The 14,768-nt window shown below is 37.4% G+C and overlaps 1 protein-coding gene across 1 annotated transcript; it reads right to left on the bottom strand.

Annotated features, from left to right (window-relative positions):
- Positions 1 to 4,092: 4,092 nt before the first annotated feature.
- On the bottom strand, positions 4,093 to 13,867 carry erap2 (endoplasmic reticulum aminopeptidase 2). The gene is made up of 19 exons (XM_051895051.1): positions 13,731 to 13,867; positions 11,671 to 12,257; positions 11,439 to 11,577; positions 10,640 to 10,774; positions 10,380 to 10,500; positions 10,110 to 10,264; positions 9,911 to 10,024; positions 8,771 to 8,902; positions 8,540 to 8,671; positions 8,378 to 8,446; positions 8,031 to 8,206; positions 7,799 to 7,878; positions 6,710 to 6,893; positions 6,413 to 6,569; positions 6,026 to 6,210; positions 5,740 to 5,901; positions 4,964 to 5,104; positions 4,774 to 4,855; positions 4,093 to 4,682 (listed from the first exon to the last, which is right to left on the bottom strand). Exons 2-19 carry the CDS (start codon positions 12,162 to 12,164, stop codon positions 4,536 to 4,538), a joined length of 2,805 nt encoding a protein of 934 aa, XP_051751011.1. The 5' UTR covers positions 12,165 to 12,257; positions 13,731 to 13,867; the 3' UTR covers positions 4,093 to 4,535.
- Between the last annotated feature and the right edge of the window lie 901 nt (positions 13,868 to 14,768).

Genomic DNA, 14,768 nt, shown 5'->3' with positions numbered 1-14,768 from the left:
TCAACATGTTCTGATAACACTATTTAACCTTAATTTATTTCTTAATATTTCTCTATGGCCCATAGGTAGTGAAAAAAATGAAAAGAGATGTAGGTGTTACAAGTTGTTTTTTTTAAATGAGGAGTTAGCTAATCTTATTACAGCGCGTCGGTTATGCGTGATGCGCTATAAATCAGAATCAGATTGTGCGTGATGCGCTATAAATTATTGTGGGGCAAATTAAATTATTAATTTAATTCTAAAAGTAGCCTAATCATCATCATCATCATTCAGATCATCGCAGAAGGGGCTTGAGATCGCTGGGCTTGGTATGTACCACTGTACAAATGGCATACTTCTATGCACTTTCGGTCTTGTGGACTTACGCTGCATTCACAGGGGGTGTAGGTGTCAACGCTTGACAGAGGGCGTGTCTGAACAAAGCCACTGGAAGGCAAGCCTGCAACCTTTAGCCAAAAAATGTAACGGCTAATGCTAACTGGCGGTACGCATTGGTACGCAGGGAGGAGTTTTGAACGGCGACACGATAGGCTGAAAGGTGCCGCACGTGATTAAGTTAGCCGTTACGCTTTCTCCAATGGTAAGAGATACAGACCCTCTTATCTCCCTATAATAATATGACCTCTGGTCTGAAGCTTGCACTGACGCGACCGCCATAGTACAACAGCCAATCACGTTACTTTTCGGTGTTGCATGAACGCAATTTTTTTGTGTCTGTGATCTGATTGGCTGACGCCTGCGTTAGCGCTTGAAAAGTTGAGAAATCTTCAACTTCTGCCTTGAGCAACGCAGGTGAAGCGACGCGACGGAACCCACAATTCAGTTCGGCAATGCGCAACGTCACCCATTCAAAGTAAATGAGAAGCGTTAACGCTGACACCCCGTGTGAATGCAGCGTTACAATCGCTGCCTCATGCGCGTGTCCGTTAAGTCCACAAGACCATAGGGTGTCCCATTCATCATTTTAGGTTTCAGAAGGGTGTTTGCGAGTGCCCCCTTTTTGGCCGCTATGCGCCCTCGATGCACACTTCAGCTGAGCCTTCAAGTCTGCGAGCTACGCAGAGGACTGCCTATCTGGCAGTCAAAGCGGCATTACGTCACGAAAGTGCGGACTCGGAGGAAGACCGCAAGTGTTTAGGGTGCCATTTGGGATTCAGCCAAAGACGGTGCATTCATATTACCATGAATGGGAGAAAGCAATATAGCGGAATAAGTCCCACCTTCTAAATAAAAGAGGCAATCACCAATTGGTAAAGTCATTGAATATAGAAACAGTCAGGCCCTGTCCCAAATGGCACACTTCATATGCACTTACTGCCTTGTGAACTCACAATGGCTACCGCATGCACATGTCCATTAAGTTCATGAGACCGTAGGGTGTCCTATTTGTCATTTTGCTGAGCCCGCACTGAAGTGAGCTCCACAGCAGACTTCTTCCTGACAGCCAAAGCGGCGTTACGTCATGAAAGTGGGAAACAGCAAGACTCGTAGGAAAACAGCAAGTGTTTAGGGTGTCATTTGGGACAGGGCCTCAGTGTTCTGAGACGCGTGCTTATGACTGCATATGCGCATTGGCTGGTCCAGCCTGAAAAATGTTTTTTGTTTTTTGTTTGTCATGATTTGGGCATTTAGAAACAAAATTTATGAGACAATTGTTGTCAGATTTCATCTGTGATTTCAAATATGAAATTTAATCGTAAGCCTGGTGAACAGCTTTGGTGAATTTGATGTTTCACCATTTAAAGAGATAGGAGCTGCACTTGCATGACTGAAATAGCATGCCCGAGAGGCGTTTTAAATAAGGGAATGTCATGTCATGTACAACCTCAATTCCAGAAAAGTTGGGAAATTTTGTAAAATGCATTAAAATCAAGTGATGGTAATTCTCTTGAACCTTTATTCAACTGACAAAAGTACAAAGAAAAAATTCTAATATTTTTACTGGCCAAATTAACTGGATTTTGTAAATATAAACAAATTTTGATTTTAATGGCTGCAACACACTCCAAAAGTGCAAAAAAGCAAAATAAAAGAGAAAAGATTACAGAATATCTGTCACGAATGTGGCTCTCGCGCCTCCTCCTCCGCACCACCGGAGGGAGCCGTCACCTGAATATTGACTGGTTTACATTCGGACTACGTTTCCCTTAGGCCCTCATTCCTGGGACTGATTGCGCACACACCTGCACCTCATTACACTCACACTATTTAAGACACACACACACACACACACACACACCCTTTGCGAAGTCTTGATTTGCCCCGGTGATCACTACTGAGCGTTTTCTTGTGGATTGTATTTCTGTTGCCGTTGGACTGTTTATTGGACTGTGTTTGTTTGCCGCCTGCCCTGATCCTTGCCTGTTATTTGGACTGTGTTTGTTAGCCGCCTGCCCTGACCATTGCCTGTGACTTTACTCTGTTTGTCTGCCGCCTGTCTCGACCATTGCCTGTCCCCGTTTATGCCTCTGCCTTTGCCCCTGTCTGCTTTGTTAATTATGTTAATAAAGCTGCAAATGGATCCTCATTCTGTCGACCCGTCATTACAATATCCAAGTTAAACCGTTTTGAAACAGTCCACAATTAGCAGGTGAATTGGTAATTGGTGATGAGGGTAGAAAAGAGGTGTTTGGGTAGAAAAGAAGCATCCACCAAAAGCTCAGTCTTTGCAAGCAAAATTTCAAAAATCACATTTCTCAATGCAAGATTGCAAAGTATTTAGGTCTTTCACCTTCTACCATAAGGAATATTGTGAAAAGATTCAGGGAATCCAGAGAAATCTCAGTCTGTGTAGGGAAACAGAAAGGCAGGAAACCTCTGTTTAATCTGCGTGACCTTTGAGCCCTCAGATGGCATTGCGTGAGAAACTGTCATGCTGCTGTGTTAAAAAATAGCCACATGTGCTCAGGAGTACTTTGGAAAACTGTTGTCACTTAACACAGTCTGTCACTGCATCAAGAAATGCAACTTAAATCTCTGTTACGCGAGGAGAAAGCTATACATCAATTCTATGCAGAGATGTGACTTGCATGAAGGTACCAATGACATGAAGGCATATATTGGGATTGAACACGGACATGTACTGCCATCAAGATGACATCTTTTCTGGGAAGCAAGACAATGCCAGGCCTCATTCAGCATGTGCTACAACAGAGTGATTTCCTAGACACTCTATACTGTAGAGTGCTTGACTGGCCATGCAATCCAGGGGCCAGTTGCATAAACTTAGCGGCTATGTTAAGACTGTGTCTTAAGAAGTTTGACCAAATTGTAGTTAACCAAGGGGTAATCAGTCTAACTTTTCCATTTCAAATTAGACTGATCTACCATTTTATGTTACTTATTTTTTAAAAGTTATGACCAGTCTTGACAAAAAAATTTAGATGACTAACTTTTTACTAGCATGACTAGCAGTTTATGCAACCAGCCACAAATCTGTCTCCTATTGAAAATGTTTGGCCCATCATGAAAAGGAGAATCGACGACCACAAACTGTTGAGCAGCTGTCTTGTACAAGGCAAGATTGGGCAAAAATTCCACTTGCAAACCTGCAATAGTTAGGATCCTTTGTTATGGTCTCGTTCTGTTTTGTTTTCGTTTTCATTCATTGCCATGCTCCGGTTTGCCTGAGCTCTGTCTGCTAGTTTGTTTCCATAGTTACTCATTATTTCTTGACCTGTTCTTAGTTCTGTTGATTACTCTGTGTATTTAAGCCCTCCTCTGTTCATTGTTCGGTGTTGTCTTACTTTTATGTGGTTGTATTTCTGCATTGTTTATGAGATCTCCTGCCTGTTCTTGTTTAATACTCCTTAGTAATGTGATCACTACAGCCATACGTGACATCCTCAATTCCCAAATGATAAAAGGAAATGTCAGGTTATGTGAACATGCCTTTGTCCCAACTTTTTTGGAGTGTGTTGCAGCCATCAAAATCCAAATTTGTTCATTCAGTATCAGTATCAGTATCATTTTAATATTAATATCATTTTAACAAATGTTCATGTTTATACTTAATTTGAATCCATTTCCTGTCATTGTAATGTTTCATAAGAACACATTTTTGTTTTTAGGTTAGACTCAGTTGCAACATGCTTTATATAAAACATTTTTATTTTTTATTCCAAACCTTATTCAGTTCATTAATTTTCAGCATCTTCAAGTATGAGTTTGTGCCACTAATTAATAGGCAGCCTCTTATTAAAATTAGTTACAAAATGGGGCACAGCAGTCAAGAGACAAATCAAAGGCAAAGAAAAACACGAAGGCAAAACCATTAGAGCTGTGAAACTGCATAGCTGTTTTTAAACCTTATAAAAGTAAACCAGAAAAAGCAAACAAATCATGCATTATACGAGACATTACCCAATATAATTAAAACACAATCTAAAAACCATTGCAAATGCAAAATAATAGAAAACTTGGAAAGTCATGTGGAGTTTCTGAGCTGATCCAGACACTGATTAATAAACCAAAACCATTATACTAGAAAAAAGTAGTATAATACTAGTCTGAAATGTTGGTTTGCTTTTAACATTTTAATTGAGTCTTTGCTGCAACCAAGTCCTCATGGTCTCTAGATTCCTTCTGAGCCACACAATGTTCTTCTCCACGTTTTCTATGGCCACGTGTGTGACACGCAGCTGAGATACCTGCTCTGTGATGGACTTGAAGAAAGCCTCAACCTTAACACAAAAAAAGAATGAATAGAAACACTGTAAATGAACCATCAAAACTAGCTGACCATTCCCTCTAAACAACAAATAAACAACCCACCTCTCTCAGCTCCTCTGTGGATGAGAACTGAGTTACAGTGCCAACAATTATGTTTCTGATTCCAAAAGATCCCAGCGGAAACCTTTGATAATGAGACATGAGTATCTTTTATTCATAGTAATGAACAAATCACATCCAGTCCTATATAACAGGTTTATAACCGAAATAAGAAGCAGTGGATTTCACCTACTTTTCTACTAGTTCATTCCAGTGTTTCTTCACAAAATCCCATGCTAGAAAATGACCCACTGGATTTCTGGCCACCATGTATATGAGACTGGGTAAATTCTGTGTTTTTATTACAGTTCCACCCATTCCAAGCTGTAATAATCTACAGGAAAATGGGGACATACAAGGAATTGCATGACGTTAAACGATTTAGATTTAAATTCACGTTTGTGTGTTCCAATAACACATAAAATCAGCATCGCATGTATCAGATTTTGCATTTCATTTTTCTTGTTTATTTCATCAGCAAGATTTTGTAATAACCTTTCTTGTGCTCACCAAGGCTGCATTTATTTGATCAAAAATACAGTAAAAATGTGAAATATTATTACAATTTGTAAAAATTACTGTAAAAATACTGTTATATATATTAAATACTGTTGTATTACATTACTATATTGTTATACTACAGTGTGGTGTTAAATACAGTGTATATATATATATATATATATATATATATATAATATATTATATAAGAAACATTTCATATTATTATTATCAATGTTGAAAACAGTTGTTGCTTTATATTTTTTCCCAAATTCTTGAATAGAAATAAAAAAAACTGCATCTATTTGAAATATATATTTTTTCAAACATTATAAATGTTTTTTTTTTTACAATCAATGTAATGCATTCTTGATGAATAAACATTTATAATTTTACTGACCCCATGCAAACTTTTGAATGATAGCATAATAATACATACATATGATTTTTAATGTGTTGATAACAATGTACCTTGATAGTTTTTCAGAGTCTTTGCTGCTTGCTAAAGCTGAGAGAAACTTGCTCTTCTCTGTCTCACACATGGAAACACCATACTTTTCCAGAAGGTAGGCCCAGCCGCTGTCATCCTGGGCTCCAATCATGTAAACCGTCTCAGACACATCAGTTGGTAAGCTGTATAGTTTGTAAAACATTAGTCAAGTGTTAAGAAATCTGCTACCGTAATCATTTAAAATTATAAAAATGTGATATATATTGGATGGTATCATTGCAGAAACAAATACTGTTGCCAGGTCACCTGATTGTACCATTGGATTCCACCCAGTTGTCATAGAGCTGTTTAGCCTTTTCCAAACAAGGCGGATAACCAAAATCACATGCAAGGGAAAGAACCTCTTCACGCAGTCTCCGGTCTGAGACGGTCCCATCATCACTCCACGACTGCTTGTCAATCACATCTCTGAAATACTGCAAGATGTACGTCTGCAGGACAAAACCAGACATAAAGTGGCTATATGCACATACAAGACTAAATAAACTCAGACAAGAAATCTCAGAGGATTTCATTTGAACTCATTGGGTGGGTCTGCAAGCTGCCTTACTGAAATGAAAGACTCTTTGACGGATATGTGGAGGAATGAGGACAGTAAATTTGATTAGACTGCAGGAAATGTTTGTGTCATACCTTCAGATTATGAGTAACGTCAGCTATGTTTCTCTTTTCTATCAGCTTGTAGAATGATTGTAGATAGCCAATCCCTTGAAGGAGAGGAACATTGTGGGTCTCAGACTTCAGGTAACTGATCAGATCTAAAGCTCTCTCTAGTGACAGCCGTCCTGCACTGGAAATGATGAAACACAGAAAATAAATAACATTACAAATGTGCTCATGGGATGATACAATTATGCTCCTTATGCTAGTTATTATAGAATGTCCTGTTTTCCCTGTGATATAAGAGCAGTGGACTGAACAGTAACTCACGTGACCAGCTGGAAGGCGTTATGAATGAGACTGGCTCTGTCCTTAAAGCTCAGAGCAGTGTGGTTTACTCTCAGAAGCTCCGTCAGGGCATTCCAGCCCTCTTCATCATAATGAACAATGTAATATCCATTCATGTCAGTGTTGAGCTTCACCCAGTCTACTTCCTCATCCAGCGTCAACACATCTGGGTTTGAGAGATTGGTATATATAAGATGTATAGACTGAACGTGATTTCAAGTACAACATGTTCCTGAATCAACATCTTTGTTGATCCTGCAACAACATTCAAATTTAACCAATCAGATTTGAGGGACAAGTTTACAGTTTATGTGAAATTTAGGCCTACAACCAGGTGTTAGTTGTTCCTACATAAGTGTTATTCACCTATTTGATTTTAGGGATAGGTTATGTTCCAAAAGACATGTTCCAATATATGGAACAGGTCTTACTTGGCAAAATCACAGTGACCGTACAGTATGTTTGTTTGGGAGAATGGGGCTAGTTGTCACTTCTCACACCACTGAATATTCCCAGGAAGAAAGATACAATTTTTACACTATATTGGGTAATTAGGGGTATTATAAAATCTCGTAAAAAAATACAATGGCACATAACAAAATGACTAAAAACTAAACAAAAAAAAAAAAAAAATCTAAAACTGAAAATATAAAAATAAAACCTGATTCAGCATTTGAATAGAAACTATAATAGTATGTAAATAATACTAAAATAACACTGTGGGTATTTGTCACAAATGGGGTCTGCCATTAAATAGCCTATTATTGGCTTTTCAGATTAATTTAAACAGTAAAATTACTATGAAACACAAAGAAAAATGTAAACGTAACAAAAATATCAAGCAATTGTTTTGGGATATTTATAAAAAAAAAAACTCCTGAGAACATTTAAGAGGACTTTTTAAACCAACATACTAAACCACTGCTGTAGAAAAAACATTTTATATAATTAGATTATAGTTACTGAAAAATGCTCTTGCCTCTTCGACAGCTTCCTCATGTGGCAACTAGACCCAGTTTCCTCTATATATACAGTATATAGATTTCTGAATGATTTTTCGCCAAATCTTACCTGATTTTGTGTGCAATATGTGCTTCATCTCATGGTTAGAATGGCTTGTTTTATATGTCAAAGGGATGTGCCACAGATAGCTATGGAGAAGAAATCTTTTCTGTTACGTAGAGTCATATTAGTAACATTTTTACTGCCTCTACTTAAAATTATGGCATATAACTATAAAGCATAAAACACAGCAAGAACTGGTTACAAACAATGTACACATGTGATTCTGAAGTGTTGTTACCCATCTTGAAGTGAATGCCACGAGGGATCATCAGGCAGGACTATCTTTAAGAAGCGCTCTTGTCCAATGTAAAGTTTCCTTTCTTTCCGCTTCACTGTGACCAGTGGTATGCCCTTTTGTAGAGTCCATGTATACATCATTTTCTTCAGGTCTACATGCTCCCCAGCAAAACGATACTGCAATGAAAAGAGTTACACAAAGAGTTATTCAGACTATTAAGTATCACCTTCAAGGTGGAAGAAAACATTTTGAAGCATGTCTTTCATGGTCTCTATTCTGTGTTTATGGAGTGCTGTGAATGTTAAATATCATAAGCCTAATATTTTATTTATGATGTGACACTTTACCGCATTTTTAGTAGCTTGAGTACTGCTATAACAGTGTTCTCCTGCTGTAAATTCCTCTTCAGAACATGTCTGTACAGAGAGTGAAGAGAGCATGAGTTTTTGTTTTGATGCTGAATTATAAATGTATGACAGAAAAGGGCAGTGGATGAAGAAGTGACCTACTTTAATAAGGCTGTCCCATAGATCTTCATTTCTGGCATTACTGTACCTAAACCTCCGAAGATACCGAATTATGCCACTCTGGAAGCCTTCGTCTGTCAAGAAATGCCTCAGCATATGGAGAATACATGCTCCCTAAAAATTTAGTAATAAAGTAGATTAAAAAAATTTGTTGGCACTCATCTTCATCTGCAATAGTGATAATCTTTTAACATTGCTGAAGTGTTTTCCAACCTTGTCATATGACACAGTATCAAACATTTCCTTGATCTGAGTAGGGTTCTCAGCTAAACTGGAAACTGGCCTGGAAGAATTTAGAGAATCCCGTCCAATAGCTCCAAAGCAGGTGTCCAGGAAGTGGTCCTCCTATATGTAAAAGAAAACATGTGAGAGCCTATTCAAAACAAGCTAGTCTACAGAAGTATTAGTGTTGATATTTATTTATTTATTGCTCGTCTCTCTAGAATACTTGATTCACTTTCATTCTAAAAAAATAATGGTTCTAAAAAGGGGCTTTTCATAGAATAACCATTTTCCACAAAGAACCTTTCAGTTAACAGTTCTTCAAAGAACCATATTTTTCTTAGTGTGAAGAACTATTTAATGATCTAAAGAACCTTTTTCCACTATATAGAACCTTTTGTGCAATGAAAAGATTTCATGAATGTTAAAGGATCTTCATGGTTCCATCAATACCAACAGAGAGCCCTTATTTTTAAGAGTGTTGGTCAATTGCAATTCACTTTGGTCAAAGTATGATTGTTTTGTACATTCCCAGCTAACAATATGTTCTAAGAACATTTTGCTAATGTTCATATTAAGTTATGAGAATGTTTTTATGAAGTTATGAAAATGTTGGTTATGCGAACGTTAAGGAAATGTTCCATTTTATCATTTTGCAAACATTATGGAAAAAACCTTCCATGAACGATGTATAATAATGTTTTTGTGCTAACGTTTTGAGAACATTATTAAAGTCCAGATAACACTGAACGAACATTCTATTAACGTTACTGGAAGAACGTTGGTTCATAACTTTGAGAGAACATTGCCAGAACCAAAGTTCTAAGAACGTTCCCTGTTAGATGGGTTATAATGAGCTATTTTTTTTTTCTTGGCAGAAGCTTTAAGATGATATATAGTTAAAATTATAAAGTAATTGCAACTCAGTTTGATATTTTATATCCGCGTATTTATTTATTCAGTGAGTAGCTGTGTAATAAGATGGATAATGTACAGTTACCGGGTCATCATTGCAAAATTAGCCACCTACAATCTTGATTACTCCTTGTGGTTTATTTTGCAATAATGACTGCCTGATTTTACGTTACCCTTTACATTATATAGAGAGAGATATTAGAAGATTTTACATACAACTTTAAGCTCTGGATATACTGCCCCAACTGAGACAAATTCCATATATCGTGCAAAGCCTTCATTCAGCCATATGTCATTCCACCACTCCATAGTCACCAGGTTTCCAAACCACTAGAAAAAAAGCAAAGTGACTTACATGTATGGTTTAGCTCAAGAAAGATTGCAAATGAGGTTAAGAATATATTTCATATCTAACCTGATGGGCAAGCTCATGTCCTATCACTATGGTAACCCAAAGCTTATCGGAGGCTGATGAGATGTCAGGGTCATAGAGAAGAGAGGTCTCCCTATAAGTAGTCAAACCCCAGTTCTCCATAGCGCCTGACTGGAAATCTGGAATAGCTATCAGATCTGGTACACATCATAAAATAAACAACAATGTAAATATCCAAAGGCACATCATATAACATACAGTATGCACTGAAATGTTAGAAGGAAAGGTAAGGAAAATGTAAGATGTACTCACCCAGTTTTGGCAGGGGATAGAGTATGTTGAAATATTGTTCATAAAACTCCAAAAGCCTCAAAGCAGCCTCAAGAGCATAGTGTGTCTGATGCCATTTCTCTGGAACTGCATAGATAGAGACCTTTGGGAGAAGAATAACAGCTCATTCAAGATGCATTTCTCACTTGAGAGCCTGTGATGAAGACTTCATTCAAAGCAGAAAACGTTGTTGTTGTTTTCACTTCATATTTTTTAACCTTCTCTAAGTTCTAGTTACTTACATTAATTCCAGTTGCTGTTATCCCACTAACAGAGTTGAAGTCGCAGACAATGAAGGCCAACAGATAGGAGCTCATCTTCACACTCGCTTCAAACCGGTCTTCAAACAGACCGTTGCCAATTTCCACAGTTTGTTCCTGTAAAATAAAAATAAGGATATTTTCAAAAATTCAAAATGATAGACTGTGTTTTATGTATTTGTTAAATCCTTTTTCAAAATGGTTTCATATAAAAACAATCTGTTACACTTCATTTTAATGTGTCCTTGTTACAGTGTAATTATACATTAAGTACTGAGTAATATTAATTAACTATATGTATTTACTACATTATTAGAGTTAGAGTTTGGTTTAGGTTTAGTTGCTTGTAATTATGCATAATTTACTGTTATTACTATAGTAAGTACATGTAAGATCTGTAACAGGGACACTGTAAAATAAAGTGTTCCCAAACAATCATATACCATTATCATTAACAGTTATTAATATTAATATTTTGAAGTAAATTTGGTTCTACAAATGGGGCTATACATTGATAAAGTATAAAAAAAAAAATATATATTTTCAAACTGTTAGCCCTTTTATGTATTTTTCAATATATTTTTCCAAAATGTTTGATATAATAATAATAATAATTTTGATTTTAAATCAACTGGCTTTACTAAATCACTGTATCAACATAAATACATTCATTTATACCAAACAAAACAAATTCTTATTGATTAACTCTTTAAAATAACAATTGCAAGTTCCCACTTTTTACAGTGCACATTGGTAAAGTAGATGTATGAAATGAGCTTACTAATGGCATGTTCGACAAAGCTATATGTGACGGACCTCTCCTTATTCTGACAGTGTAATTAGCTTTGAAAGTGGGTTCATCAAAACATGGCAATGCCATTCGGGCAGATGTGGGCTCAAAGTGGGTGGATGCCAGGACCCTTTAGGGGAGAAAATGTAGTTTGATTGTTTAGCGATTATTTGCAATATGTGTATGTATGTGTAATGTTACATTTCAGAAATGTGAACTATACCTTGTCTCTCCTGCTTTTGTCCTATATGTACTCTTATAAAATCCATAGAACCCGTCACTTAATGGTGCACCAAATTCCAAATACAAGAAGTATTTTTCCCCTGAGGTCAGAATCTTTGGGGAGAAGATGGCGATCTGTTCATGTGGAGGATATTCCAGCACAGAGAGCACCTTGTCTGACAGATGGGCCTCATGCTCATCCAGAACAGTGGCTGTGAAGATCTTAAGGCTCTTGCTGTGTAGCACCACCCAGTTTGTGTTGTTTTTTACATCAATTTCAATCTTCACAGAGCCATTGAACCTCAATGTGGTGAGATTGGGATGAATAAGCAGATGATAATGTACAGGCACTATGTAGTTTGGCAGGCGCATTTTACTCCATGGGAAAGGAAGGCCGTTTGTGGCCATGTTATCACCAGCAGGACTATTGCTGTCAGAAGACTGGACACAAAATTGGGACTCCAGAAAGAGCAGGATTAAAAACAAGAGATGCATATTGAAATATAACTTGTGGTTATTGCTTTTGGTATTATTGAATTTGATGGCGATCACTTTTTTGAATGGTTAGATATTGGCAGTCACTGTACCCTGTGGAGAGAAAAGTGAAATTGAGGCTCACATGATGTGTAAATAATTGAAGTTTAATTACCCAAATAATGTAGTAATAACTGAATTTGGTTACCCATATTCTTCAAAATATCTTCTTTAGTGTTCAGTAGAAGAAAGAAATTCAGTCACACTTTAGATTAGGGTCCAATTCTCACTTTTAACTAACTATAAACTATGACTTTTGCCCCAATAAACTCCTAATTACTGCTTATTAATAGTTAGTAGGTAGTTGTTAAGTTTAGGTATTGGGTAGATTAAGGGATGTAGAATATGGTCATTTAGAATAAGGCTTTAATATGTGCTTTATAAGTACTACAGCCAATATGCATGCTAATAAGCAACTTGTTAATATTGAGAATTGGACCCTCAACTAAAGTGTTACCAGAAATTCATACAGGTTTGGAACAACTTGAGGGTGAGTAAATGATGACAGAATGCTCATTTTTGGGTGAACTATCCCTTCAATACCAATAAATCACCGTATATGGGTCATTCTTCATTTGCGGTGACAGTGGTGTCCCTTTACTTTGCAACAGTTGAAATAAACTTTCAATACGATCATAAAAAATCACAAAATGTTTGCATATTTGTATTTCCTATAAGGTAAAACCATGTTATGCACTGTTAAAAGATACATTTTTGTTTTAAAATAGATATTTAATTAACAAAATCTACATATTCCCACTTTAAACAAAGAGCTATCCAGGGATGTAATTACAACAATACTGTATAACATTTTTAAGATAGTGGTTATATAGTGAACATAGATTTTAAGATGAACTCTTAAATTAATTAGTTTAAAAAATACATAATTTATTATATTTTAAGAAAAAGTTTTGTTGCTCAACTTTAAGTCTATGGTGTTACAAAAATGGATATCACCCCTTTAAGAAAAGGGGGAATTCAATTTTGTTGATCTGAAGAGTGAATGCTGAGTTTATTCTTTCTCATTCATTTTCATAAATTTCTGACAATTTCATGTATCCCACTTTATTAGAGACTTCCATTTTACTGAATATAGCATATTAAACATATATATTTGTAAATTCTGCCTTTCGTTTGCCACTTTAATTGGAGAATGACCCATATGCACATTTCATCATTACTTGACATTTCACACTGAGCATGTGTTATTGGCAAAGCACTGTAGACATTCTAGCACGTTAGAATGATCAAAATGCTAATTAAAATAAAAGACAACAATCATGTGCTCTTAAAATAACACGCATGGCAACACAGAGCAGTGCTGAGCGTTCTATGTTAACCTCACTCTGTAATGTGATAGCCACGTTAATACATTGACATCTGCTGTTATACAGTACACGGTCTCTAGCTCTATTCTGGCATGCATTTGTGACACTATAATATGGTCTCTGTAAAGTAGGTAAAGCATCTAGTAACAGCATTGTTGAAGAACACACTCATTTTAACCATTAAGTGTTGTGTCTTTACCTGAATTTCAGCTGTATCATTGTGTCGGCTGCTTTCATTTTCTCTTTCATTTGTCCTGCCCACAATTTCCTGGTTTGCAGTAGCAGCAGCTGCCGAGTATGTGCTGTCTGGCTGTGTATCTGTATTCAAATGACAACACAGTGGGGCTCGAGCCACCGAACAGAGGAATGACCTAGAGCCATCAACACGTACAAACAGCCAGGTCATGTCTGTGACAGCGAGTGGTTGCAGAAAGGTAAAATAAAATGCTGGATTTACTGGATTTAGTCGCAGCAGTAATTGGATTTATTAAAAAAAACTCAAAATGTAACCAATATCTCCAAAAACATGAAAGGAAAAACAACATAGTAAGAAGAGAACGGACCAAGACTGAATCAAAACCAACGCTATGAATACACAGGAAAAACTAATCAATGAAATGAACACATAATCAAATCAATGAAAAACCATAGAAACAAACTCAAACACAGGAAACAGAACTAAACACGTGCAAGACCCACCCAAAACAAACACAAGACCAAATCTTACAAGACCTGTAACATTTCCCCCACCTCAAAAAGGCGTGACTATGCACCTTACTACATCAGTATACAAAGTCCAACAGAGGACGGCAGAAGGGGGCTTAGGAGGTGGACGCAGAGCTGAAACACAGGACAACCACAGGAGCCAGGGCAGAGACAACAGCTGGAGTAGGGAGGAGACAAAGAAGTCCAAAGCCAGGGAGTAGATAAAGGTAGGAGGAGCTGGGGGCGGAACCCCCAGCAGGAATCTCAGGACGCAGGCCCACAGTGGAGTCTAGGGAGGAAAGAGCCATTGTGTAGACTTGGCAGGCCGAACCAGGGGGACGACAGACTGAGGCAGAGCTGATGCCGATGGAGACCCAGGCAGAGCCGAGGAACCAAAGAGACTGTGCAACACAGAAGGTCCTGGAGACCTAGGCTGAGCTGTGAGGACAAGCGATCAAGGTGAAGCCAGGGGGACTGAGGCGGAGCCAGTGCGCCTAAGGACTGAGGTGGAGCAGGAGGGAAGACGGAGGCC

This window comes from Ctenopharyngodon idella, chromosome 5 (genome assembly GCF_019924925.1).
Source record: "Ctenopharyngodon idella isolate HZGC_01 chromosome 5, HZGC01, whole genome shotgun sequence".
Classification (NCBI taxonomy): Eukaryota; Metazoa; Chordata; class Actinopteri; order Cypriniformes; family Xenocyprididae; genus Ctenopharyngodon; species Ctenopharyngodon idella.
The sequence above is the reverse complement of the archived record's forward strand: the minus strand, read 5'-3'. Positions and strand labels throughout refer to the sequence as shown.

What these genes read in the sequence shown, in the direction of transcription:
- erap2 (XM_051895051.1), bottom strand. Translation starts at nt 12,164, where the DNA reads ATGCATCTCTTGTTTTTAATCCTGCTCTTTCTGGAGTCCCAATTTTGT. An exon ending in CTATCCCCTGCCAAAACTGG is followed by an intron (nt 10,265 to 10,379) that starts GTGAGTACATCT and finishes GATGTGTACCAG; the next exon opens with ATCTGATAGCTATTCCAGAT. An exon ending in AACGCCTTCCAGCTGGTCAC is followed by an intron (nt 6,570 to 6,709) that starts GTGAGTTACTGT and finishes CATCATTTCCAG; the next exon opens with TGCAGGACGGCTGTCACTAG.